Source organism: Lemur catta, chromosome 18 (genome assembly GCF_020740605.2).
Source record: "Lemur catta isolate mLemCat1 chromosome 18, mLemCat1.pri, whole genome shotgun sequence".
Classification (NCBI taxonomy): Eukaryota; Metazoa; Chordata; class Mammalia; order Primates; family Lemuridae; genus Lemur; species Lemur catta.
Window position 1 is genome coordinate 4,303,559 of NC_059145.1, and position 25,891 is coordinate 4,329,449.

Sequence of the window (25,891 nt, forward strand, 5' to 3'; positions counted from 1 at the left end):
AATGGTTTTAAATTTCTTGAAGTTTATTTTGTGACTTAGAATATGGATTATTTTTGTGAATTCATCATGGATTATTGGAAAAAAAGTTTCATCTGCTATTATTGGGTGGACTGTTCTATGACTACCCACTAGTGGGGGCTGAGAGTGTTATTCACTTGTTCTACGCCTGTGCTGATCTTCTGTCTGTAGATTACTAGAGTGGGGTGGTGAAGTCCTCAGGTAAAATTGTGCATTTATCTGTTTCTCTTTTTAGTTCTGTCAGTTTGTACTTCATGTGTACAGAGGCCATATTGTGTACACATTTAAACAGCTCTTATGTCTTTCTTGTTTGTTGGCCTTTCCATTATTGTGTGATGTACCTCTTTATGTCTAGTAATTGTTTTTGCTCTGAAGTCTACTTTATCTCATATTAACATAGCCATATTAGTTTTTAAAGAGAACTGAGGTTGCGTAGTTTATCACTTCCATCCTTTTACATTCGCTGTAACTATGCTGTTAAATTTGAAGTGCGTTCATTAACCGGCAGCATAAATTTTGTTGAATCATGCTCTTTCCCCCTCCACTTTGGTATTGTCTTTTAATTGACACATGCCCACTATTTGCATTCAAGGGAATTGTTATATGCTTAAGGGTCAGGTGTGTGCTACTTTTTGATTTGTTTTCTGTTTGTTAATTATCTTGCTCTTTCCTCTGCATCTCTTTCCTTACCCTCCTGTTGGATACTTCAGGAGTTTTAGGATTAGATATTGATTTTTTTTACAGTGTTTTTGATAATATATCTTTTCTAATTTTCTTAGTGGTGACTTTAATTATTATTATACATGCACAACTTATCAGAGTCCACTGGTGTGGATGTTTTACCATTTGAAGTGAAATGTAGAAACCTTATTTCCATTTAGCTTCCTTCAGCTTTTTACTTTTTAAAATGGAATGGTGCTAAGTGACGCCCCTGTTGCACTGGATGCCACATCAAATATCATTCAAAAACGTATGGGAAGAAGCATATTTTATCCTCCCCTGTTTTCCCATTCTGATGTTCTTCTTTTTGAGGTTCCAAGCATTCTTCTGATACCAGCTCCTTTCTGTTTAGAGAACTCACTCTATACATTGGTAAGAGGAGGTTTGCTAAGCACAACTTGTCTTAGTTTCCTCCATCTGAGGATGCCTTCATTTGCCCTTCCTTTCTGAGTGTGAATTTTGCTGGATGCAGATTTAGTGGCTGATAGTTCTTTTCTTTCAGCAATTTAAAAATGTTAGGCCTCTTCCTCCCATCCTCCATGGTTTTGAATGAGAAATCTGTCATTTGAATCCATATCTCTCCATCAGTCTACATCATTTCTCTTGGGCATGCTTTGAAGAGTTTTTATCTGTCTTCATTTTTCAGTTTTCAGAAGGTTTTAAAGGACATGTCTTGATCTGGACTTCTTTGGGTTTATCTTATGTAGAATTCACTTAGATACTTGAATCTGTAGGGTTTTGTCTGCCAAATTTGTGATATTTTCAGATATTACTTCATTGAATATTTTTTTCAGTCCTACTGTCTCTTTCGACTTTCTTTTTTTCCCTGGGTCTCTGATGATACAGATGCTGTCTGATGGGTCCCCGCGGCTATCTTGTTTGTTCTGTTTTATATCTGTTTTCTTCTTTATTGTTCAAAATAGGAAAATTCTATTGATTTGCTTTGAAGTTCATTTATTCTATCTTCTCCCTTTTACTATTGAGTTTATCCCCCAAATTTTAACTTAGTTATTATAGTTTTAAAATCTACAATTTCCGTTTGGTTCCTTGTTTTTATTTTGTATGTCGGAGTATTATAGGGTTACAAAGGCTTTGATTACATAATTGCCTTTGCACTGTCCCAAAACAGTGCCCATTCACTAGGGAGTATGCACCATAGCCACTATTTGTGGATTTACCTAATCCCTCTTCCCCATTCCTACCTGCTCAACACCCTATCAATGTTTCTTCCCATATGTGCACATTAGTGTTGATCATTTGGTACGAATTTAATGGTGAGTGCCTGTGGTGTTTTTCCATTCTTATGATATTTCACTTAAAAAAATGGACTCTAGCTCCATCCAATATAATAGAATAGGTAGTTAATCATTTTTAATTTTTTTATACGGCTGACTAGTACTCCACGGTACACATCTGCCACATTTTTTAAATCTGCTCATGTATTGATGGGCACTTGTATTGTTTTCATATTTTTGCAGTTGTGAACCATGCTGCTATAAACATTCGAGTGCAGATGTCTTTTTCATAGAATATCTTTTCCTTTGGGTAGATGCCCAATAGTGGGACTGCTGGATCAAATGGTAGTTCTACTTTTAGTTCTCTGAGTTATCACTATGGTACTTTCCATAGAGGGTAGTGTCAGTTTCCAGTCCCAGCAGCAGTATATGAGTGTTCCTGTCTCTTGGTATCCACACCAACATTCGTTGTTTTGGGACTTTTTGATAAAAGCCGTTCTCACTGGAGTTAAGTGATATCTCATAGTGGTTTTTATTTGCATGTCCCTGAGGATAAGAGATGTTCACCACTTTTTAAAGATGTGTGTTGGCCATTAGTCTGCCATTAGTCTTTTCTTTTGAAAAGTTTCTGTTCATGTCATTGACCACTTTGTATGGATTTGTTTGATGAGTTCCATATAGATTCTGGTTATCAGCCCTTTATTGGATGTGTAGCATGTGAATATTTTCTCCCATTCTCTAGATTGTCTGTTTGCTCTCATGGGAGTTTCCTTGGCTGTGCAGAACCTTGTTAATTTGATAAGGTCCCATTTGTTTGTTTTCACTGATGCCATGATTGCTTTTGGGGTCTTCTTTATTAATTGTTTGCCTAGGCTGTTGTCTGTGAGAGTTTTTCCAACATTTTCTTCTAGAATTCTTAAGGTTTCATGCCTTAGGTGTAAGTCTGTAATCCATTGTGAATTGATTTTTGTGAGAGGCAAAAAGGGCAGTTCCTGTTTGAGTCTTCTGCATGTGGCTATCCAAATTTCCTAGTACCACTTATTGAATAGGTATTCTTTTCCCCACTGTGTGTATGTTTCTTGTTTATCAAAGAGCAGATAGCTCTATCTGGATGGTTTTGTATCTGGGTTTTTAGTCCTGTTCCACTGGTCTATGTCTCTGTTCTTGTGCAAGTACCATGCTGTTTTGGATACTCTAGCCTTGTAGGATAGCTTGAAGACTGCTAAATTGGTGCCTTCCATTTTTTTCTTTATGCTTAAGGTTGCTTTTTCTATACGGGGGTCTTCTCTTGTTTGATATAAAGTGTTCATTTATTTTTTTGAGATATGCAAAAAACGTTGTTGGTATTGTAATAGAGATTGCATTGAATCTGTAGATCAGTTTGAGCAGTATGACCATGAGCATGGTGTGGCTTTCCATCTGTTTATGTCCTCTGCTATTTCCTCGCTCAGTGTTTTGTAGTTCTCCCTGTAGAGGTCTTTCACCAGCTTAGGTGAATATATTCCTGGGTATTTTATTTACCTTGTTGCCATTGTGAAAAGTATGGAGTCTTTGATTTGGATCTCTGTTTGACTGTTGTTTGCGTATATGAATGCTACCAATTTATGTACATTAATCTTGTAACCTGAGACTTTGCTGAACTTATCAATTGCAATAATCTCTTGGCTGAATCTTTGGGGTCTAGATAAAATATCATATTGTCAGCAAAGCACAGTAGTTTGACATCTTCTGCCCCCATTTGTATTGGCTTGCTTTCTTTCTCTTATCTAATTGCCCTGGCTAGGAACCCAAGCACTATGTTGAACAGAACTGGTGATAGAAGGCAATATTGTTTGGTTCCAGTTCTGAGCAGGAAATCTTTCAAATTTTCCTCATGCTGTATAATGTTGGCAGAGAGTTTGTCCTATACGGCTTTTATCATTTTGAGGTAAGTCCCATCTATGCTTATTTTGTTAAGCGTTCTTATCATAAAAGTGTTCCAAATTTTATCAAATGCTTTCTGTGCATCTACTGCGAGGATCATATGGTCTTAGCTTACACTTCTGTTTATGTGGTGAATTACATTTATAGATTTGTGTATGTTGAAACATCCCTGCATTTTTGGGATGAAGCCCTCTTAATCATGATAGATTATTTATTTGATGAGTAGCTGAATTAGATTTGCTAGGATTTTCTTGACATTTTTTGAATGTATATTCATAATGGATATTGGTCTGTAATTTTCTATTTTTGGCGAGTCCTTTCATGGCTTTGGGATCAGAGTGATGTTGGCTTTGTAAACTGTGTTGGGGAGGAATCCTACCTTCTCAATATTGTGGAATAATTTCTGCTGTATAGGCACCAGTTCTTCTTCGTAGGTCTGATAAAATTAAGCTGTGAGGCCGTCTGGTCTGAGACTTTTATTTTTAGGAAAGTTTTTATTGCTGCTTCAATTTCAGTACTTGATATTGGTCTGTTCAGGAATTCTATTTCTTCCTGATTGAGCCTAGGGAAGCATTGTCATTCTAAGAATTTGTCCATTTCCTCCACACTTACAAGTTTACCTGCATAGACATTTTCATAGTATTCATACATGATATTATGTATTTCCATGGTATGAGTTGTAATTTCTCCTTTTTCATTCCTGACTGAGCTTATTAGCACCCTGACTTTTGTGCTTCCGGTTCTAGTGAGGATCTTGCCAATCTAGTCAGGATCATGCCAATTTTCTTTTCTTTTCAAAGAATGAACTTTCTGTTTCATAAATCTTTTGTATAGGTCTTTTATTATTGATTTCATTTAGTTCTGCTGTGATCCTTCTTATTTCTTTTCATCTGTCGGGTTTGGAATTGGTTTGCTCATCCTTTTCCAGTTCTTTGAGATGATTCATTAGATTGTTGATTTGTGATCTTTCTGTATTTTAGAAAAAAGAATGTATGACTATAATTTTCCTCTCAGGATTGCAGTAGCTGAGTCCCACAGATTTTTGATAACTTGTGTCCCTGTTATCATTTAGGTCAAAGAATCTTTTGATTTCCATCTTAATTTCCTCCTTGACCTGAGTATCATTCAGAAGTATGTTGTTTTGTTTCCATGAATTTGTGTAGAGATGATTGTTTCTGTTGGAGCTGATTTCTAATTTTATTCCATTGTGGTCTGAGTGGATACATGGTATAATTTGCATTTTTTAAAAAAAATTGTTGAGACATGTTTTATTGCTTAGGATATAGTGAAGCTTAGAGAATGTCCCAGTAGCTGATGAGAAGAATGTATACTCAGCAGTTTTTGGGTAAAATGTTCTGTAAATGTCTGTTAGGATCATTTCTCATAGAGTTCACTTTAAGTCCATTGTTTCTTTGTTTATATTTTATTTGGAGGATTTGTTCTGTTCTGTGAAAGGGGTTTTGAAGACCCCAGTTATTATGGTGCTGCCATTTATCATTTTGCTTAGATGAAGTAGTATTTGCTTCATGAACATGAGTGCAGCTCTGTTGACCATGTAAATATTTAGAATTGTTATGTCTTCTTGTTGAATTGTTCCTTTTACCATTATATTATGACCATCTTTGTCTTTCATTACTTTTGTTGATTTGAAGACTAAGTTATTCGATATGAGAGCTGCTACACCAGCTTTCTTTTGGTTTTCCTTTCCATGGAATATTGTTTTCCATGTCTTCAGTTTGAGTCTGAATGAGTCTTTGTGAGTTAGATGTATTTCCTGAGGATAGATGTTACTTGGCATATGTATATGTATTCATTCACCTAATTTATGTCTCTTCAGTGGGCAGTTCAAGTCATTCATATTTATTGAAATATTTGATAAGTGGGTCGGATCTGTTCATCCTGTTGATTAGATTTCTGTTGCTTTGTTTTATCTCTGTGCCATTGTGGTATCTGGCCTTTAACCTTTAGCTTTTGGGTAATTTTACACTGATGAGTTCTATTGTGCTGATCCATGACTAATGCAGTTCTGAGTACTTCCTGCATGGCAGGTCTTGTCTTGAACAACTTCCTCAGAGATTGCTTATCTGAGAACAATTTTATTTCTCCATCATATATGAAACTTAGTTCTCCAGGATACAAAATTCTAGTTGGGCCTTATTTCCTTTGAGAAGAGTGAGAATAGAGCCCCAGTTGTAAGGTGTCACTTGAGCAGTCTGCAGTTAGTGTGATGTGTTTCTCTGGGTAAGCTACTTACTGCTTTCCCCTTACAGCTCATAAGAGCACTTCTGTCATGTTTAATTTCTCCACTCTGATGACTATGTGTTGTGTTTTCCTCTTCATCATGGCTCCGCCAGGGGTCCTAGGAGGTTCTTGTACCTGGATATCTAGAATTCTAGCAAGGTCAAGGAAATTTTCCTCAATCATTCACTCAATTAAATTATCTAACCGTTGTGTATTTTCTTCTGCCCCCTCAGGAATGCCTATGATTCCTATGTTAGGCCTCTTATCATAGTTCCATATTTTTGTATGCTTTGTTTATTTCCCTTATTTCTCTGTTCTCTCTCTGTGACTGACTGATTTAATTGAAAGGTGGTATCATCAAGCTCTGGGATTCTTTCTTCTGCCTGACCTAACCTGTTCTTAAGGCTTCTTACTGTGTTTTGGAATTCCTTGAATGAATTTTTCATCTCCAGAAGTTCTGTTTGATTTTTCTTTAATACTTGAACTGCTTTAGTGAATTTTTCATTCATTTCCTGCACTTTGGCTTTTTTTGTGTGTTGTATTTCCATATTTTATTGAATTGCATTGAGGTTTCTTACAATCCATGTTCAAAATTATTCACCAGTCATTTCAGTGTTATGATTTTGGTTGGTATCCATTGCTAGAGTGCTGGTGAAGCCTTTCCTGGGTGTTCTTTAGCTTTTATTTTCCATACTTCTAGAGTTCTTTTGCTGATTCTTTCTCGTATGGAGCAATTTTTACCTCTTTGGAGGTAAAACCTTTCGATTTTCTTTTGTTTCGATAATGACATATACCGAGTTTAATATCTGAGCCCTGAGGTCATGCTTCTGTGTGAGAACTGACCACACCCTGTATGGTGAGTCAGTAAATGTAGTAAAAGGGCATGTAAACTGACCTCCCTATCCGTAGGTGTTGCTTGCTGGGAAGAACAAGCTTCAGTGTTGTTTTTGGTTCCTGTGACCTCGTCTAGTTACTCAGAAGAACTCTAGTGTCCCAGGTGGTGGGTGGGGCTCTGGAACTGGCAGGTGTGTCCTTATTTTACACTTCAGCAGGTCCAGGTAGGGGAGTGAGGCTGGGTGTGGCTTGGTTTCGTGAACCTGCACTAAAATTCCACAGAAGTTTTAGCAGGGGTCAAATTTCTGCTACCTGCCTTTGGGCAAAGCTGCCAGGGATGGGCTGAAGTAGGGCCTACTCAGCCAGAAAGTCTGTGTGTGGAGGCAGGGCTGTCTGAGACCCTGAATCAGGTAGTCTGGAACAAACTTCACTTCTTTCCACCCTCCCCTATTCTGTGGTTTCTTCCAAGCCTCTGCTGGCAGGCAGGACCTCAAGCCAGCCTTGTTGTACTATGACTGTGATGGGGACTGAGAGTTTCCCTTTCCAGGATCCCAGCCAGAGCTGGGAATGGGGCCCTCCTGGGGGAGGAGGGGTGCCCCCACATGTATACCATAGGTGTGAACCCAAACTGCACTCTCTCCCAATCTGCCCCTGCAGGCATCCACAGCTCATGAGAATTATTCACAAATATCCCCTCTTGCCCCTGGGTTTTGTGATTGAGACCTGAGTTTACTGGATCTGACATGTGGGCCCATCCTCTGGGCCCTGGAGATCAATCCCTGAACATAGCAGGGAGAAGCATACTGTTCCCAAGTCCCTCCTGGGATGTTCAAGCTGGATCAATGTCCCTCCACTTCGGGCTGTGTCCCACTCTGCTGAAGTCACCAGCAACAGTACCAGGAATGGCCAGCAGGCAGTGCACTCACAGTCCAAGCACCTCTTTTTTCTGCTACAGGACCTCCAGAGAAAAGGTATGAGCTCCATTCCCTGTGGGAGCCTCTGTGTGGTGGCTCAATTTTTTCTCTCAGTAGCCATGGAAGGGGGAGGGGAAGGGAAGAAAAAGAGTCTAGGTGGAGGAAAGTCCACTCTCTCGTCTTCTTCAAACCTCTCTCTGGGAGGCAGTCCACCCAGAATGACGGGTGTGTGGAATCACTCTCATCATCCAGGACCCACTGCATTCATGTGGCTCCTGCAGTCTGGGCCAGAGTTGAGAAATGTCTGTGTTGGGATGAGGAAGATGGAACCAGAATGTTTGGGGCACCCTGGTGAAGACAAAGGCAGCAGGTGTGTCAAAAAGCAATGTGGAATCTCCCATCTTGCTTGGGTCTGTGCGGCATGAGATGCACTAAGCGGTGCTGGGAGTCTGGTGCCCTTTTTGAAAGCAGCTCTCCACTCACTGGGAGCAGCGTTGTCTGGGCTTGCGTCAACAGAATGTCTCTCCAGCACCTCAAGAGCCCAGGAAGAGTCTGAGATACAAGGGAGGGGTATGGTACTGGATCCAGGTACCCTTCCGCCTGGACTCCTAGCCTCACTGGGCTTAATTCCCATCGATGCCTTTCTCCTTCCAGTCTTGCTCTTCCTCTTCCCCTGGAGTCTCCTGTGGGTTCAGGAACCCTTCCTTAAGCCCCCTTTCTTATCTACATTTGTCTGTCTGTTTTTTCTCTTTCATCTAAAACTTCTCCTTCTATAGAGATGCTCTGGCTGGTGGTGCCTTCGGTCCACCATCTTACCCCCCATAACCATTTGGTTGTTTCTCATAACTTCTTTTCCTTTCCTGAAATTTTTAAGGTTTTCATTTGTTTCCAGACAATTCCTAATTGCTTATTGGCATGACCTCACTCAGTCTCATTGTAGCTGGGGCAGCGTAGAGGTTCAGTTGCCTGCTGGGCCCTGCTGACAACAGAAGTATGGGAAATGGAAGTGCTGATTAGCCTGGACTCTACTATCTTGTCAGTGTGTTGATTCTGGGTTGCAGTGGTGGCTCAGCTTCCTACTTGTCTCCAGTGACTCCAGGGTAGGGAAGGTGACACTAGCCTTGCCTCTCAGTGTGTGGGACTCTTTCTTATTGAGTTGAGGTGGAGGCTCAGCTTCCTGCTGAACTCCAGTGCCATCAGGGCTGCAAAGATGACACTAGCTCTGCTTCACACTGTCTTGGTAAGTCTTTTGCATGCTGGGTGGGTGTGGGGGCTCAGGTTCCCTCTGGACCCCATTGATACTACATTGCCAAGGGAACTGTAAAATTATTTCCTTTTGTCAGGCAGGGGATGGAGAACAGCTTCCTACTTTGTCTGTTGCTACCACTCCAAAGTGAAAATCATAATGCCTACTTTTGCCAGATGGGAAATAGAAGATGAGCTCCTTCTTTGGTGCCAGTAATACCAGCAGGCAAGAACATCAGAGCACGGCTGCTTCTGTTCAGTGGATATGAAGTAGATAATCTGCTCCCCGATGGACTCCACTGGAACCATCCTGGTATTTCATTGCAGTTGGGTGGGTATTGCCAGCAAGGTTTTCTACTGTTAGGCCATTCTTTTCCAATCCTTTGGTTGGGAGAGCAGGCTTCTTGTTTTGTTTTGTCTGTGCCACTTAGTGGTCCTGATTGGAGGCTTCCGCAGCACTCTCTCCAGAGCATATGGGAAGAAATTGAAGACCCAAGGAACTCATCATTGTGTTATTCCCCAGTAAGTGCACCTTCTTTTCACCTTTCAGATGCTGAGGCTTCTCCAACTTGGCTAGATCCAGATTTGTATTGTCTTAAAGTTAAAATTTGTGTGTGTGTGTGTGTGTGTGTGTGTTTGTGTATTTGATTCCTTTTTAAATCCTTGAATCTTCTGGTGATTAGGTTGGAGATAATTAACATGCCAGCTGGGGAAAAAAAAACTGTAATTTCCACAATAAAAACAATAGTCCTTCTGTGTGACAACTTCATTTGATTATCCTAAGAAATAATGAACTGGAGGCACAGATATAATGAGTGTTAATAGGGTCTCATTTGTGATTATCAACATTGTAAAACTTTTTCACAGCCTATTAAAGTCCTACTATTCTTCTATAAGTAAATGGGAGTCTGTGGATAGAATTATGTTATATAATATAATGGCTTTGAAACTGAATCATGGTCAAAGGTTAACCCAACAAGTTTTGGGAAAGATCTCAGGAACTAACTCCGTCACTGTGGAGATGAGCACAATTTTCCAGGTACGTTGATGCCTCTGAGAGAACCTGATGCCCCACGGCCCCAGTTCACTGAGTTCCCTGAGTGCCACCGACCAGACATGAATGTCCTGGTTCTAAAGCTCATGAGGCCCTGCACTAGAGATGTATGAAGACCAGTGTACTAGTTTTCTGTTGTTGCATAACAAACTACCACAAATTTAGGGGCTTAAAACAACACTCATTTATTAACAAAGAGCTCCCAGTTTGGGTGGATTCTCTGCTCAGGGTATCAGAAGACTGAAATCAAACTGTTATCCAGGTGGGTTTTTTGTCTGCAGGCTCTATGGAGAAGTCTGCATCCAAGCTCATTCAGGTTGCTAGAATTCAGTTCCTCACAGTTTTAGGGATGGGGTCTATTTCTTTGCTGGGTGTTAGCCAAGGTCCAATCTTGGCATCCTATAACTATCTGCACTCCATCTCATGGGTTTTCTTCTGTCTTCAAGCAAGCAGTGATGTGCCAGGTCCACTTGTGCTTTAAATCTTTTTGACTTTCCCTTCTGTACCAGCCAGAGCAAGGTTTGTGTTTAGAATTCCTCCTCCCACAGCAAATCTTCATGAATCTTTTATCGGCAGAGTCTACATTCAGGTCCTTCTGGGAACTCTCAGAGGGACCTTCGTGGTGAGACGTTCTAGTCAGTCACCACATGGTGTTCACATCTTGATCCTTTTCCTCTTCGTGGGTCCAGCAGTGTCCTCCTGCTTGTGCACACTCACAGGTCCCATAATCCTCCTCAGGTCACCACCACTTTCACCTGGTAAGGCTGAAAATTCCACCAGTGCCAAAGCAGGAGATTCTTTGAGGTGCTCCATGACGAGCAGTGGGATGGGGAGAGACGGTCATCTTCTCATCTTTTGTTTACATGCTTTAAAAGTAGTGTTAACATTTCAAAGCTTTTAGTGGTGCAGTGTTTTCTTTTGCTTTTTTACATATGATTCTTTGTCCCTTCCTCCATGGGTCTCAGGCATCAACCAACAGCCCTGGGCTAGGTGATGAATCTAATGATCAACCGCCAGCATCTCATCCAGACAAGATTTCTGCTAGGGTATCTAAGCTTTGGTCTCACTTTGACTCATGACCAGTAACTTCATGAAGGTATTCAGTGTTGCCCCCAAATTCTAACATGTTCTCTAGTCTGGTGATGCTCCCACGGTATTTTTTTTTTAATATTTCACAGCTTTTCTTCCTGCAAACCTCCAAAACCTCCAGTGCTCACTCTTTGGTCGAGGTCCTTCTTCCTACTGAGACTGAGAAAACAGAAACAATCAGAAGGGATCTTCCATATTTTCTCCACACCTGTCCACCTGCATGCTGTGTGTGTCTATGCCCTGGCCTTCTCTCCTGATGCCATAGGCATGCTCACTGCCCATGCCCCTTTCACACCAAACCCTCCCCCTTGCACTAGAATCTATCTACCATCTTCTACACACGGATATACCTCTAGACATTGACCAATGCCCCCTCATGCACTGAGAATTTCTCCTCACTATTATTTTGTAATTTTTGCTTCTCGAAAATAAATAATACCTTTTTTTTTTACCATATATTCTCCTCAAGCCACTCTATTTCTCTTTTCCAATTTATATCGATATTTATAGTTTTCAATTCTTCTCCTCCAATTCTATGTAGAACTCATACAAGCCATCTTCCCCTTCTCCCAATTTTGCCATGGTCAGTCACCATTGGCCTCTTCCTAGATCCAAAGTTTAATTCTTAGCCTTCATCGTAATTTAATATTGGAGTAATCATTGGCCTTGTTCATCCCCACTCTCGTCTAGTTCTAAAGCTCTCTTCATTTGGCTTCTAGAACACCACATTGTCTCATTTACCCTCCTACCTCAGGAACCATTCCTTTGCAGACTCCTTTGATAGTTTGTTTTCATTCTGCTTTGTTTTTATTTTCTAAACTTATTTCAGAGGGAAGTTTATATAGTCTGATGACTTTAAATAACATCGCTGTGCTGATCTCTCATGAGTTTATATATCCAGCCTGGACCCACACTCCTGATCTACAGTCTGGGATGTCCAGTTGCCTGTGGGGTCACTTAGCCTTTGTACCTGGAGTCATTTGGAATCACTATTCTCCCATTCTTCTGCTTTGCAATCTTCTCCCTCTCCAATCTTTCTGGTTTTCAGTTAATGGCAACCACATCATACCAGTAGCTTAGGAAAGTGTTCTTGCTGTCATCCCTGCTGTCTCTCTTTCACTTAAACCCATATGTCATATATCCACCAGTGCCGGGGCCCTAAATTATACTTTTATCTGGTATCTGTGAGGCCTCACTGCCTCCCCACCACTGCTCTCACCCCAGTAGCATCATCTTTTGCTGTAGTTTTTATTGTCCTTTTCTATCTCAGATGGCCTCTGCTGCCTTAGTCCTTGCCCATCCACATTTTATTCTCAGAAACCAGAAGAGGGTCTTGCCTTCAAGACAGTGCAAGCCACCCCACAGTTCAAACACCTAAGATGGTTTCAGGTGACACAGCAAAGCCCAGATTCTTCCCCAGGGCTAACAGATCCCTCCTGCCACTCCCAGTGCTCCTCTCTGACCTCATCCCTGTCTTCTCCGCCTTGTTGGTTTTGCTGTTATTCTTTTCCCTGAACATGCCAGCGTCTTGCCTCAGTTCCCCTCTATCTGGTGTTCACTCTGTCGTCAGGGTTTTGTAGACATGGCCCAGGCTTGGCTTCCTCTTTGCTGGAGATACAATATGACAATGGTGTCAGAACTTCTCTGACCTCCCTATGAAAACAAAAACCCTACTGCTCTCCTCCATACTTTGCAGAGTTTATTCTCCTCCATGCTTTATTTAAAAATATATTTTGAAATAATTTTAGATTTAAGGAAGAATTCCAGAGACTGCACAGAATTTCCACATGTCCTTTTCTTAACTTCCCCTAAGGTTTACATATTATTTAACTATAATACATTTAACAAAACTAAAAAAAAAAAAATAACATTGCTATGATACTATTAACTATATTGTATAATTCATTAGAATTTTACCATTTTTAATTCCTATTTTTGTCTGTTCCAGGATCCAGTACTAGATACAGTGTTGTGTTTAGTCATTATGATTCTGTAGTCTTCCCAAATCTTGACAGTTTCTCACTTTTTCCATGTTTTTCATGACCTTGGCACTTTTTATGAATACAGATTATATATTTATAGAATTCCCCTAGTTTATGCTTCTCTGTCTAGTTTGGGGCTATGGATTTGTGGGGAGAATAACATAAAGGCGAAGCGACCTTTTCCTCACATCATATGGGGGCAAGATATCACTGCTGACATTAACCATATCACCTGGTTAAGGTGGAGTCTGCCAGGTTTCTCCAATGTGAACTTACTATCTTTCCCTTTCCACACTGTGTATGTTATAATTGCATCAGACTAACCACAGCAGGTAGTAAATATGTGGTTAAATATATATTGAGGTTTTACAAATCTCTTGTTTTCAGGTTTCACCCAATAATATCGATCCGACTTTGGATCTTGCCTGCAGCGACTACTGCTGTGGTGTTCTAATAGTGATTTTCTATTTCCCCATGTTTTCTACATAAATTATTGGAAACTCTTCCATAGGAAAGATGATTCCTCTCTCCCATTTATTTATCCATCATATTATTTTTATTAGTATGACTCATGTATATTTATATTTCACTCTGGATTATAACCCCTCAATATCACACTATTTCTTGTTGTTGCTCAGATAGTGCTAGCTTTGGCAATTGGTAGCTTGTTCAGGTAAGCTCTATGCCTCTTTGACATGCCCTCTCCTTTTGTTCTTGGACACTTTTTAAATTTGTTTTTGGCACCACAGGATGCTCCAGGATCATCTCGTATTTTCATTGGCCTGGTCCTAGAATCAATCATTTCTCCAAAGACCTGATTCCTTATAGTTGAAAATGTTATTTAGAAACCAAGAAATAAAAAAAACTAATAAAATGAAAGATAAAAAAATAGAAACCAAGATTTATTTTCATTGCTTCTTGGCAGTCAGAACTAGAAAATCTGTGTGTGTATGAACCCATGGTTATACTTATATCTCTATATAATCTGTATATTCATCTCTTTATATACTGGTATCTCCAACCTTCATCCAGCACCACAGGATTTTTGCGCTTTCAATGTGGTGAAGTTGAACACTATAAGTGAGAGATTGAAGAAAGAACAAGAAAGGTATTGTAGAAAAATTCAAACAAGTCAATCTATTTGTACAGGTTAGTTAAGTGTGAAATGCACTTACTTTATTTCACTGCACATTATATTTTTGATATGTACATTGTGTGTGTTTCCTCTGTTTCCATTACAGCAATTGGATTTGTAGATTTCTAGAAGGAAGGTTGCCTCTGTTGCTCCCTTTAGCTTTTTTAGTTTCTGTCATCATTATAACTAAATGGATCTTTGAGAAGGCTGATACTCCTTAGAGAATCATTTGATTATTTGGGCCAGTTAGCATAAAAGAAGACTATTAGGAAAAGAAAAAAATTGTGATTTAGAAATTGTACCATATTCTTGTATTTCTGTTAAATTGTTCAAATTTTAAAATTTTAAATTACTCGTATTTTTCTTTGGATTATCAGATCACATAAGTAGTAATTGAGGAATGATTCAATTCTTTATAAGCCAGATGAAATTATCAATTTAATTGACAATTGATGTTAAATGTTTTAAACCTCAGCTTCTTTTGTCACATATTTAAAATTGCTCTCTGAGGTTGGGTGTAGTGGCTCATGCCTCCCAGCGTGGTTGAGGTGGGAGGATCACTTGAGGCCAGGAGTTTGATACCAGCCTGGGCATCATAATGAGAACCCATCTCTACAAAAAGTAATAAAATGTGCCAGGCATGGTGGTGCACACCTGCAGTCCCAGCTACTCAGGAGGTAGAGGTAGGAGCATTGGTTGAGCTCAGGAATTTGAGGCTGTAGTGAACTATGATTGGGCCACTGCACTCCAACCTGGGTGACAGAAGGAGACATTGTCTTGAAAATTTAAGATAAAATAAAATAAAATAAAATGGCTGTCTGATTTAAAAGTGAAGGAAACAAATATGCAAGAATTGTTGAGGTTGTCACTGCTAAAAATGTATCCTTTTAATTTGATTCAGGCACAAGCAGCATCTGAAGAATACAGAGAACTTCACTTAGAAGTCAGATGGAACTCAGAATGAAAGATCTTGAATCTGAAGTCTCCAACAGGAAAACTTCTTGAGAAGTCTTTCATTATATTGAATTGGGAAAATACAAGCACCTCTATCAATTAGAATTGGAAGTTAGAAAATACTTGTCAAACAAAATTAAAAAGTAAGTCAAAGTATGGAATAGAAAATAAATTTAGTTCATTAATTTGCCTTGAAAACATGCTTTTTAGTGAGACAGGTTTATGACATTAGTGGGACATGAAAGCTAAGTGCATACTATAATTTTAATGGTAGTCCAGAACAGTTTATATCTCTCCATCTTTTTTGTTTTTTTATGACTTTCTTTCCCCTTAATATTCTCATGTCATTAACCTGACCTAATAGGCTTTCAGCTAAGTATTTTTGAAGTCTTATAATTTAGACAATGATGCTGTTATAAAATTGCTTGTTACCAGTCCCTAAATAGAAATATTAATGAGTTTAACTACTTTTTGAAAGATTACAAGGTAAACCAAAAGAGTCAATTACTGCAACTACTCTTGGTGGTTTCTGGCACTCAGTAAATTAACTTCTTTATACTGCCTTACTAAATACAATAATATCTACCTTTTCTTAGTGATAAGCATTTTACTGTATGTATCTAAGGAATGCAATGTTGTGTTTTGATCTACTTACACATAGTTAATGGCCATTACATTCAAGCTAATAACATATTTCCAATAGGTTAGTAATGTTTCACTTACTAACCCTTTAAATACAAGTATTTCTAATGACACCCTCAAGAATCTTATAAATAGATCCATTCCAGAAGGCAGCAAGTGTTACCTGTTAAGCCTCACATTATTGTTAGACATTTCTCTCTGCTCCTTACTTCATTTGAATTACTATTTTCAGACGTTCCCCTAGGAATGCTGATACGTCTTTAGAACAATTGCAAAACTATAACTGCACAGAGTAGGCATGCTGTGACACATTTTCCAAGTTAAAACACTATTTAGTGGGAAATTCCATTTTCTCTCAAGGTCACTTTTTAAAAATATAATCATTGAGGAATAATTTAGGAAAAAAATGAACTACTAAACTTTGTCTTTTGCAGTCTTCACAGAACTACTGAGAGACTAGCAGCATTCAGTAGCAATCTTTTTGTGGAGACAGGAGACCAGAACTTTCTTTACCACTCGTGGACAGTCCTATAGTCACCTCCTGGTGGCAATCTTAATAATGGTTTAGGTCTTCACAGAGAATGTACTTCAGAAGAATACTCAACGTTCTCTTTTTCCTGCCCATGGACTTCACATACCAGCAGGAAGAACAACTTGAGTGAAGTTAGTTATATTATCTTCTTTCCTTTGGGTTTCTGATTTCTGATATAATACTTGTTTTTATTTGGTGAAATACTGAGTTCTTTAAAGGACCTATGCATGCTAAGTAAAGGTTACAATTTTCTGTGTTAATAAAGAGAGGAAAGAGAAATTTTTCCATTTTCTTACAGTCCCTACAGCTCTCATTTTCAAGAGATACTCATGTAGTAGTATTAATGCTATTCAACATATGTAATGAAAATGACATTTTTTAAATTTCTTTAAAAGCTGCATTTAAGTTAAATTTTAGAGATTGAATCTTATTGGCTAATAACAGAAAGTATATTGAGAGGTGCTTTGGCTTCCTTCTAATTGATTTTAGTTTGACTGTGGTTGTGATTCATAACACTTTTAAGGTTTTCCTCTACCATATCAAATTTTCCACCCTTAATCATAAGGGAATGATTGGCATCCAAACACTTAACCACATCTGGATGTTTATTATTTATAACAATCCAAGATAAATAAGCTTTATGAATTCAATAAACCTGTAGAACTACAAAGATTAACTTCTCTTTTTAAATTAAAAGATTTGTCTTTTTCTTTCACATAAGTAGTAATACATCTTTAATTCCCATGGTAATTACAGCATTTTTATCTCAATTCTGTAAAATGTGCCTGTTGATGGGCAATTGCACAGCACTTTTTAAATAGTTAAATCAAGCAAACATTTGAATTTTTAAAATGGCATTCACTTCTGTCTCTCTGTGTTGGTATCATTTGAATGATTGTGACTATGATTGCAAAGACCATCAAGAGTCTTTAAACAGCAATGATGACCAAACAGAATCAATTATATTCTTCCTACCCAGAACTCCATGGAATGCCAAACATGGTGCCCATGTCCCCTGACGATGTAAGAAGAGCATCCCAATCCAAAATTTGATTTCACCAAAGAATCTATTTCTGGAAAATCTCAAAATGAATCCAACAATGAAAAGCTATGGTAATTGTAGAGATGTTTAGAAAAAAAAATAGTTCAACTATACTTGACCCAGTTTAAGATATTTGTCCAATGTTTCACCATTTTTGACTAGGGGGAGAATTTTAAAGGCTCGGCACAGTAGTGCATACGGCAGTGCCAGCTACTTGGGAGGCTTAGGCAGGAGGATAGAGGGACAATATCTTTTATATAAAAGATTTAAATAAGAAACTTCTAGATGAGAACATTTACAGTATAGTTTGAAATGTTTTCACACATTTCATAAACAAGTAGATAATTGCATCTATAAGTAGTCAGATGTTTCAGAAACTTGGTACTAATTTCTGAAAATAAATCAAAGTAACAATTAAAGAACCATATATTTTTTGCCTTATTCTAATTATAGAAGATCATGAATCAAAGAAACTAGGTTTGAAAACTGGCTGTAATGCATATTTATCCTTTTTTCAAGCAAATTTTATGAACTCTTTGTGTTCATATGAAAAAACGTTAGTCATAATACAGACAGCAAAATATTTTTACTTAATCTCTGCCAAAATATTCACATGACATTATGCTAGTGCCACTTTCCTCATGTGTATATTTAAGATTTTGAGCTAAAAAGTTAGCAGCATAAAGCATATTTTAAAATTTTAATTTTCTAGAAGTGGACTATAGCAACTTAATTTTAAGGAAAAATCCATCAAAGTGAGAAGAACTCATCATACTTTTATATAAAAGGCAGGATTTTTCTAAGAATTACAAAGTAACACATTCATGTGAAAATGTTACTTGAATTCTCCACCCTTTGTACTAATAAGAGAAAATGTCACCCTTTTGAAATGATGTATATTCAATAGACCAATATTAATTGTGCTTTTTATTAGATTAATGTAAGTAGCATCACACATATATATTCTCTATTGTCTGCATGTAAATAAATAAGAATTTTATTTTATTTCTGTGATTATTTTTCTATTTAAGTACTTCTCAAGTGAAGTTTAGTCTTTGCAATCATCTCATGAAAATATATCTGATTTACCTAAATATTATAAATAGTATTTGACTTATTTGAGATGCGGCAGGAATATTATGAAGAAATAACTATAGAACTGGAAGAAGGTATCCTGTCAAATTTTATGAATTAAATTGAGATTAACAAAATGATTTCTGAGATCAACTGTAAAAAACAAGTGGCTTTCCTCTCCATTGTTTGGTTAATAGACACTACATTAAATATTTCCTCATCCACACATGTAATTAAAGATGTGAATACACTAGCATTCATACTGAAGAGTATACTTGGGCCTCGTGATTGCATCATCACGTTTCATAGCTTTTTACAAATCTCATGAAGTGTATGTAACTTTTTTTTTCTGGCTCTACACTTTATTTACTCCTGCCATCCCCATGAATCTGTCAGTGTGTCAGCCAGCACACTGGAACTATTCTCAGAAAACCAAGGCATCATCAACTTTCTACCTTTAGGTTAGCAACTTCAGGCCAAAAGACCCCAGATTCACTAGAAACATTTAGCCAAGCACTTGCAGTTCATATGCAGTCACCTGACGGGTGACATTGTAAATGAGTCATTCACCATATCGTTGGTGTACTTTTGCCCTCAGAAAAAGTTCCATATTTCTTAGCATGGGAGAAAGCACCCATATTAATGTGGTTCTTGTTAGTTTATTCAGCCTTATCTCTTACCACGTACCTACTCTGCCCCTTTGCCGTAGCATCTCACTAAACTCCACTACTTAGAATTCTACAGCATTCCTCCTCACGTCCAGCACTTTGCATTTGCTGCTGCCCTCTATCTGGCACACATTTTCCTTGTCTCTCAGCTATCAACTTCCATATCACTGCATGAAAAAGTTTATAGTGTTGGAGAGAAGACTTAGACATATGGCCCTTCTGTGTGTTCCAATTGTGCCTTCTTTTAAACTTGTTATAGTCTCTATGACTCTGCATGGAAATTGCCTATTTGTTTTCTTTTTCATAGTATACTATATGATTATTGAGGTCAATGATCTGGCTGTATTATCCTTACCTTGTATACCAGTGCTTGTCGTAGTACCTTAGCACATGGTTGTTAACTGAATGAAGACTCAGAAAAGCAGAAGCTCTGATACCTAACCACAATGACAATTAATTCAATGTGCAACTACAGGCAAATTATATTTAATAATAATTTTATATTACATTTGTACATACATATTTTTTATTATTAACATGCTGATAAACTTCTTCACTATTTTTTACTCACCTTCACTTAGTTCCAATGAAATCTGTTAGGTAAAGAATACTCTGTCTTTCCTTTCCAGGTGCTGCTGGATACTCTCCTGTGGAAGAGCTTCTTCTCTAGATTCACTGATGAGTCAAATCTAAATGAAGACATTCTTTAGAAAGCATCATGGAAATATGTGCCAATTTTTTTTAAAAAAAATATACAATGTGAAAGACTTTTAAGTAGGTCTTGCAAATGAAAGCCAGTTTTACATCCTCAGACTGCCAAAATGTCAGCTGTTTATAATTTTAATTTTAAACACTGATTTATATGACTCTTTCTTCTTGGAGAAATAAAATTTGCCTAAAGCTTTTCATTTTTCTGATCATTCCTTCATTTGTTTATTTCTGATTAACTTTCGGAAACTGTCTTAAAGTTAGAGAAAAGTTTCAAGTTCCAAATGCTTACACAGAACATATCTAGGCTCAATCAGAAAGAAATAGAATTCCCGACCAGACCAATATCAAGCACAGAAATTGAAGCAGCAATTAAAAGTCTTCCAACAAAACAAAATGTCCCAGACCAGATGGATTCACATCTGAATTTTACCAAACTTACAAAGAACTCATGCCTATACTGCAGAAATTATTCAACAACATTGAGAAGGATGATATCCTCCCCACCTCATTCTGTGAAGCCAGTATCACCTTGATGCCAAAGCCAGGAAAAGATGTAGCAAAAGAAAGAAAACTACAGATGAAAATCCCTTGTGAATATAGATGCAAAAATCCTCCACAAAATTTTAGCAAACCAAATCCAAGAGCATTTAAAAAAGTAATTCACCATGACCAGGGGGTGGGGTCACTTTATCCCAGGGATGCAGGGATGGTTCAACATATGCAAATCTATAAATGTAATTTACCACATAAATAAAGCAAGAATAAAGACCATCTGATTCTCTCAATAGATGCAGAAAAAACATTTGATAAAATACAGTGCACTTTTATGATAAAAACCCTTAACAAAATAGGCATAGATGGAACATTCCTTAAAATTATTAAGGCCATATATGATAAACCCACAGCCAATATCATACTGAATGGGGAAAAATTGGAAGCATTCCCACTTAGCACTGGAACCAGAGAAGTTTGCCCACTATCTCCACTTCTATTCAACATAGTGCTGGAAGTGCTTGTCATAGCAATCAGACAAGAGAAGGGAATTAAGGGTGTCTGAATAGGGGCAGAGGAAGTCGAACTCTCACTCTTTGCTGATGATATGCTATTATACCTAGAAAATCTCAAAGATTCAAACAAGAGACCCCTGGAATTGATATATAAATTCAGTGAAATCTCAGGATACAAACTAAATGCCTACAAATCAATGGTGTTCATATATGCCAATAGCAGTCAAGCCAAAAATCAAATAAAAAATGTTAACACCTTTCACAATAGCATCAAAGAAAATTAAATATTTAGCAATATATATAACAAGGGAGGTGAGAGATATGTATAGGGTGAACCTATGAAACACTGAGAAAGTGTAGAGGATGTGCACAGATGGAAATCCCTACCGTGCTCATGGATTGGTGGAATCAATATTGTTAAAATGTCCATTCTACCTAAAGTGATCTATAGAATTAATGCAATCCATTCAAAATTCCACCATCATTCTTTACAGATTTAGGAAAAATAATTCTACACTGCTTCTGGAACCAGAGAAGACCTTGTATAGCCAAAGCAATCTTAAGCAAAAAGAACAAATTGGGAGGCATCAGTCTGCCAGACTTCAATGTTTACTACAAGGCTATAGTAGCCAAAACAGTATAGTACTGGCACAAGAACAGAGATGCAGACTTTTGGAATAGGACAGAGATTCCAGTTATAATACCATCCTCATATTGTCATCTAATCTTTGACAAAGCACACAAAAGCATACATTGCAGAAAAGAATTTCTATTCAATAAGTGGTGCTGGGAAAACTGGATATCCACACATAGAAGATTAAAATTAGATCCCCACTTCTCACAAAAACCAACTCACGTTGGATAAAAGACTTAAACCTAAGGTATAAAATCTTAAGAATTCTGGAAGAAGTGTTGGGAAGTCTCTTAGACATTGGCCTAGGTAAAGGATTTATGAAGAAGACCCCCAAAGCAATCACAGCAGCAATCAAAATAAACACATTGGATCGGATCAAATTAAAAAGCTTTTGCACAGCCAAGGAAACTGTCATTAGAGTGAATAGACAGCCTACAAATGGGAGAAAATATTTGCTTTCTATACATCCAATAAAGGGCTGATAACAAGAATCTATATAGAACTTAAGAAAATCAACAAGGAAAAATCAAACAACCGCATCAATAAATGTGCAAAGGACATGAACAGAAACTTTTCAAAAGAAGACAGAATAATGACCATCAAACATATAAAAAAAGTGCTCAACATCTCTAATCATCAGGGAAATGCAAATCAAAACCACAATGAGATATCCCTTAACTCCAGGGAGAATGGCATTTATCAAAAAGTCCCAAAACAATACATGTTGGTGTGGATGCAGAGAGATAGGAACACTCATACAGTGCTGGTGGGACTGCAAATTAGTGCAATCTCTGTGGAAAGCAATATGGAGATATCTCAAAGAGATCCAAATAGAACTACCATTTGATTCAGCAATCCCATTACTGGGCATCTACCCAAAAGAACAAAAGACATTCTATAAAAAAGACATCTACACTCGAATGTTTATAGCAGCACAATTCACAATTGCAAAGAGGTGGTAAAAACCCAAGTGCACGTCAATACATGAATGGGTTAATAAAATGTGGTATATGTATACTATGGAGTAGTACTCAGGTATAAGAAACAATGATGATAATAGCACCTCTTGTATTTTCCTGGATAGAGCTGGAACCCATTCTACTAAGTGAAGTATCCCAAGAATGGAAAAATAGGCACCACATGTACTCACCATCAAATTGATTTCACTGATCATCACCTAAGAGCACATTTGGGAATAACATTAATCGGGTGTCGGGCAGATGTGTGAGGGGAGGGGATGGGTGTATACATACATAATGAGTGCGATCCACACTGTCCAGGGGATGGACACGGTTGAAGCTTGGACTCTGGGGGGGCGGGGCGGCAGGCAAGGGCAATATACCTAACCTAAACTTTTGTACCCCCATAATACGCTGAGATAAAAAAAAGGGAAAAAATAAAGGTAGTATTTAAGAAGCAACATAAATCTCTTTAAATAGTCCAAGGTATTTAATAATCTAACTGTGGGTGCAACATGAAAAAACATGCTTCATTTGGAATAAGAAGGGGACCCTGAAAATTCCTTTCTCTAGGTGCACTTGAAACTAGAAAAAGTTTTGTGTTTGATTTAATGGTTGTTTCTGATAGCATTAGGTAAAGTATCATGTCCTGGGTCTAAGACAGAGTGAAAGAGAGAGACCAACTTATGCAGCATCTGCTGTGTGTCAATCAAGCTGATCATTGTGCTATGTATTTTACATACCTCAGTTATTTTGTCTCTCACCACCCAGCAAAGTGATCATCATCATACTTACAGATGAAAAAATTGACGCTCAAGTTCAGAAACTTATTCATGGTATCATGCTGGATCAGTAGTTCTTGTCTTAGCTGTGCAATTCACATAGTATCTCCGTGTCTCATTTTTCTCCTTTTTAAAATGAGTAAGTTGGACTAAGGCTTTTGTGTGTTCTGGAAGGAAGGTTCTGGATTCTAATATTCAAGCATTTTCTGTAGTTTGTGAGATCTTTTCCAAGACAGATAAATTAGACCAGCTGAAGTGGTCCACAGAGCCTGCAAACCCACCTGCCAGAGCAGGTTCTGATGGTCCCCAGCATCCTGGAAAACCAATAGCGTTACCTGGAACTTCTGTTAAAAACTGGGGGAATAGTGGCAAAGGCTTGTCCTGCTCTGGCTGGAGAATCTGAGGGCTCAGATTACCATTGTTTCAAAAGTATTGAGTTAAGGAATTGCAAGTTACGTTGTGCAGAAAACATAAAAATGTGAGATTTGTGGTCAACAAGGGAAGTAACTTCTCTGTCACCTCTCTGATGCACCCACCTCCCTTTCCTACTTGCACAGAGTACCGCATCCTACTTTATTCAAGACTTTTAAAAATAGCTTAACCTCACCTCTGCCTTTTCTTATTTCTTTCTAGCCTTCTCCCTAAAAATTCCTCTTACCTCTGGACTCACTTATTTTGCATAAGCCTCTTCTATAAATCCCAAGATTACTTTTCCCATCTCTTAAGACTGTAAACTGGGCAATATGCTCTGAATGAAAGGCCATGGTGGGTTACTCTGTGTGAGACATAAAAGCAACATCATCTGGCATAACCCACTCCTGGAACTCCAGATCCTTGGGTTGTGAGTGAACATTGCAATTTCAAGCCCTGGAGTAAATTATTTTAAAGTACATTTTCTGCAAACACTATGGCTTTTGTTTCTGGCATGCTCCTCTTACAATCTTCAGTTCAGAAGAAATACTGAACTCAGCTTTGAGCTTTTCTCTTACCCGATCCCTAATATGTTATCAAATAGCCCTGTCGCTTGTGTAGTTAATCCTTTTTATTTTTCTTTAGCTCATGTGAGGATTTTCTCTTAAATTGGAAAAGTAATATATTTATAGATTAAGTCATTTGTGATTTTACTAATTTCTGGGTCAGGTTCTTCTATCTTTTATAATACACTGGTGATGCTAAGAACTTTCCAGCAATGTTTCAAAGGAAAAAAACCTATGATCTCAATTGCAAAGTACACATTGAAGACTTCTAAGCTAGATGCTGTGTTGGGTGCCACACACAACGCAGACAAGCGTTGTTTATCCCCTCAAGGAATTTATATTCTTGTAGGCAAATCCGCAAATTGCTGCTGTGAAAGGCATACTGATGTCGTGTTGCTGGAGTTCAGAGTTAAGGGGACTGCAGGTGTTGGGGTCCTGCGGAGGTGAGATCATTAGCTGCTTCCTCTCTCAGAGAGCTGCTGCCTGCAGGGACATTACGCTCTGTGGAGACTTGGGAATCTCTAAGTGTATCCATATTTTTCTTGCTCTTGCTATCGTAGAGGAAGAGTTCATGCTCCTATCGAAGTCTCCTGCCTTCAAAAGTTCAGCATCCAATCTCTTCATGCATTGAGTAGGAATAAAGGAATTAGCAGCTTTATGGAGGTGAAATCGACTTTATGTTCACCTGTTATTTGGTTTCTCTGTAACGCTGATGTGGTTAGCATTCTCTGCTCCTGGGTGAGTCTCCGGTCATCTTGCCTGCATGCATTACCCCTTGTGTGTGCCCCTTCCCCTTGGGCTGCCTTTCCTCTGTCCGCATTGAAGTTTCCTTTTCTTTCACCCAACCCCAATTTTGGGATTTCTAAAGACCAGGAACTCAGCCGGCCTCTTTTCTCTCCCATTTTTTTCCTTTCCCTAGGTAATTTAATCAATTTTAATAATTTTACATGCCACCTCATAATGATAGCTCCCAAACTTATCTCTCTAAGCTAGATCTTTCCTTTGGGCTTTCATCTTACTTATCCAATTGCCTAGTTACTATTTCCGTTTGTATATATCACAGACACCTGAGACAGAATCATCCAAAATGGAATGTTTGTTTTCCACCTCCCCCACCCCACTGTTGCTGATCTCAGTATTGGCTCTAACAACCAACCGCCCAGTTGCTCAAGTCAAAAGTTGAGGTCTTAACTGTGATTCTTCCCCTCCCCACATATGATCATCAGTGATCCTGGTGGATCTGCCCAGTGAATGTCTTCAACCGGACCATTTCTCACCATCTCTACTTACCATGCCCTTGGCTGTGGCGCCATCATGATCATCATCTAGATCAATGCAACTGCCCTCCCTTCTCATACCTCAATCCACGCTCCACACAGCAGTGGTGATCCTAGCAGGCAAATCTCACAGTTCCATTTCACCCTACGTAAATCCTTTCAATGCCATTCTTTCTCCTATATCCACCCCTCTGTATTAGCAAAAAGGAAAAACAAACTCTGTTTTTTGTCCCTTTTTTCCC

At 38.3% G+C, this 25,891-nt stretch overlaps 1 protein-coding gene and 1 long non-coding RNA gene across 2 annotated transcripts in view; both read left to right on the top strand.

The window, feature by feature from the left end:
• LOC123623341 (ankyrin repeat domain-containing protein 26-like) overlaps positions 1-9,327 on the top strand; it is a 35,131-nt gene extending 25,804 nt beyond the window's left edge. Inside the window, exon 11 of the mRNA XM_045530405.1 lies at positions 9,308-9,327. Within this exon, the coding sequence (XP_045386361.1) occupies positions 9,308-9,318 (11 nt within the window). The 3' untranslated portion in view covers positions 9,319-9,327. The remainder of the gene's footprint in view (positions 1-9,307) is intronic.
• Positions 9,328-17,549: 8,222 nt separating this feature from the next.
• Positions 17,550-20,042, top strand: LOC123623343. The gene is made up of 2 exons (XR_006729836.1): positions 17,550-17,631; positions 19,932-20,042. It is a non-coding gene; the product is annotated as an uncharacterized LOC123623343 (long non-coding RNA).
• Positions 20,043-25,891: the final 5,849 nt, after the last annotated feature.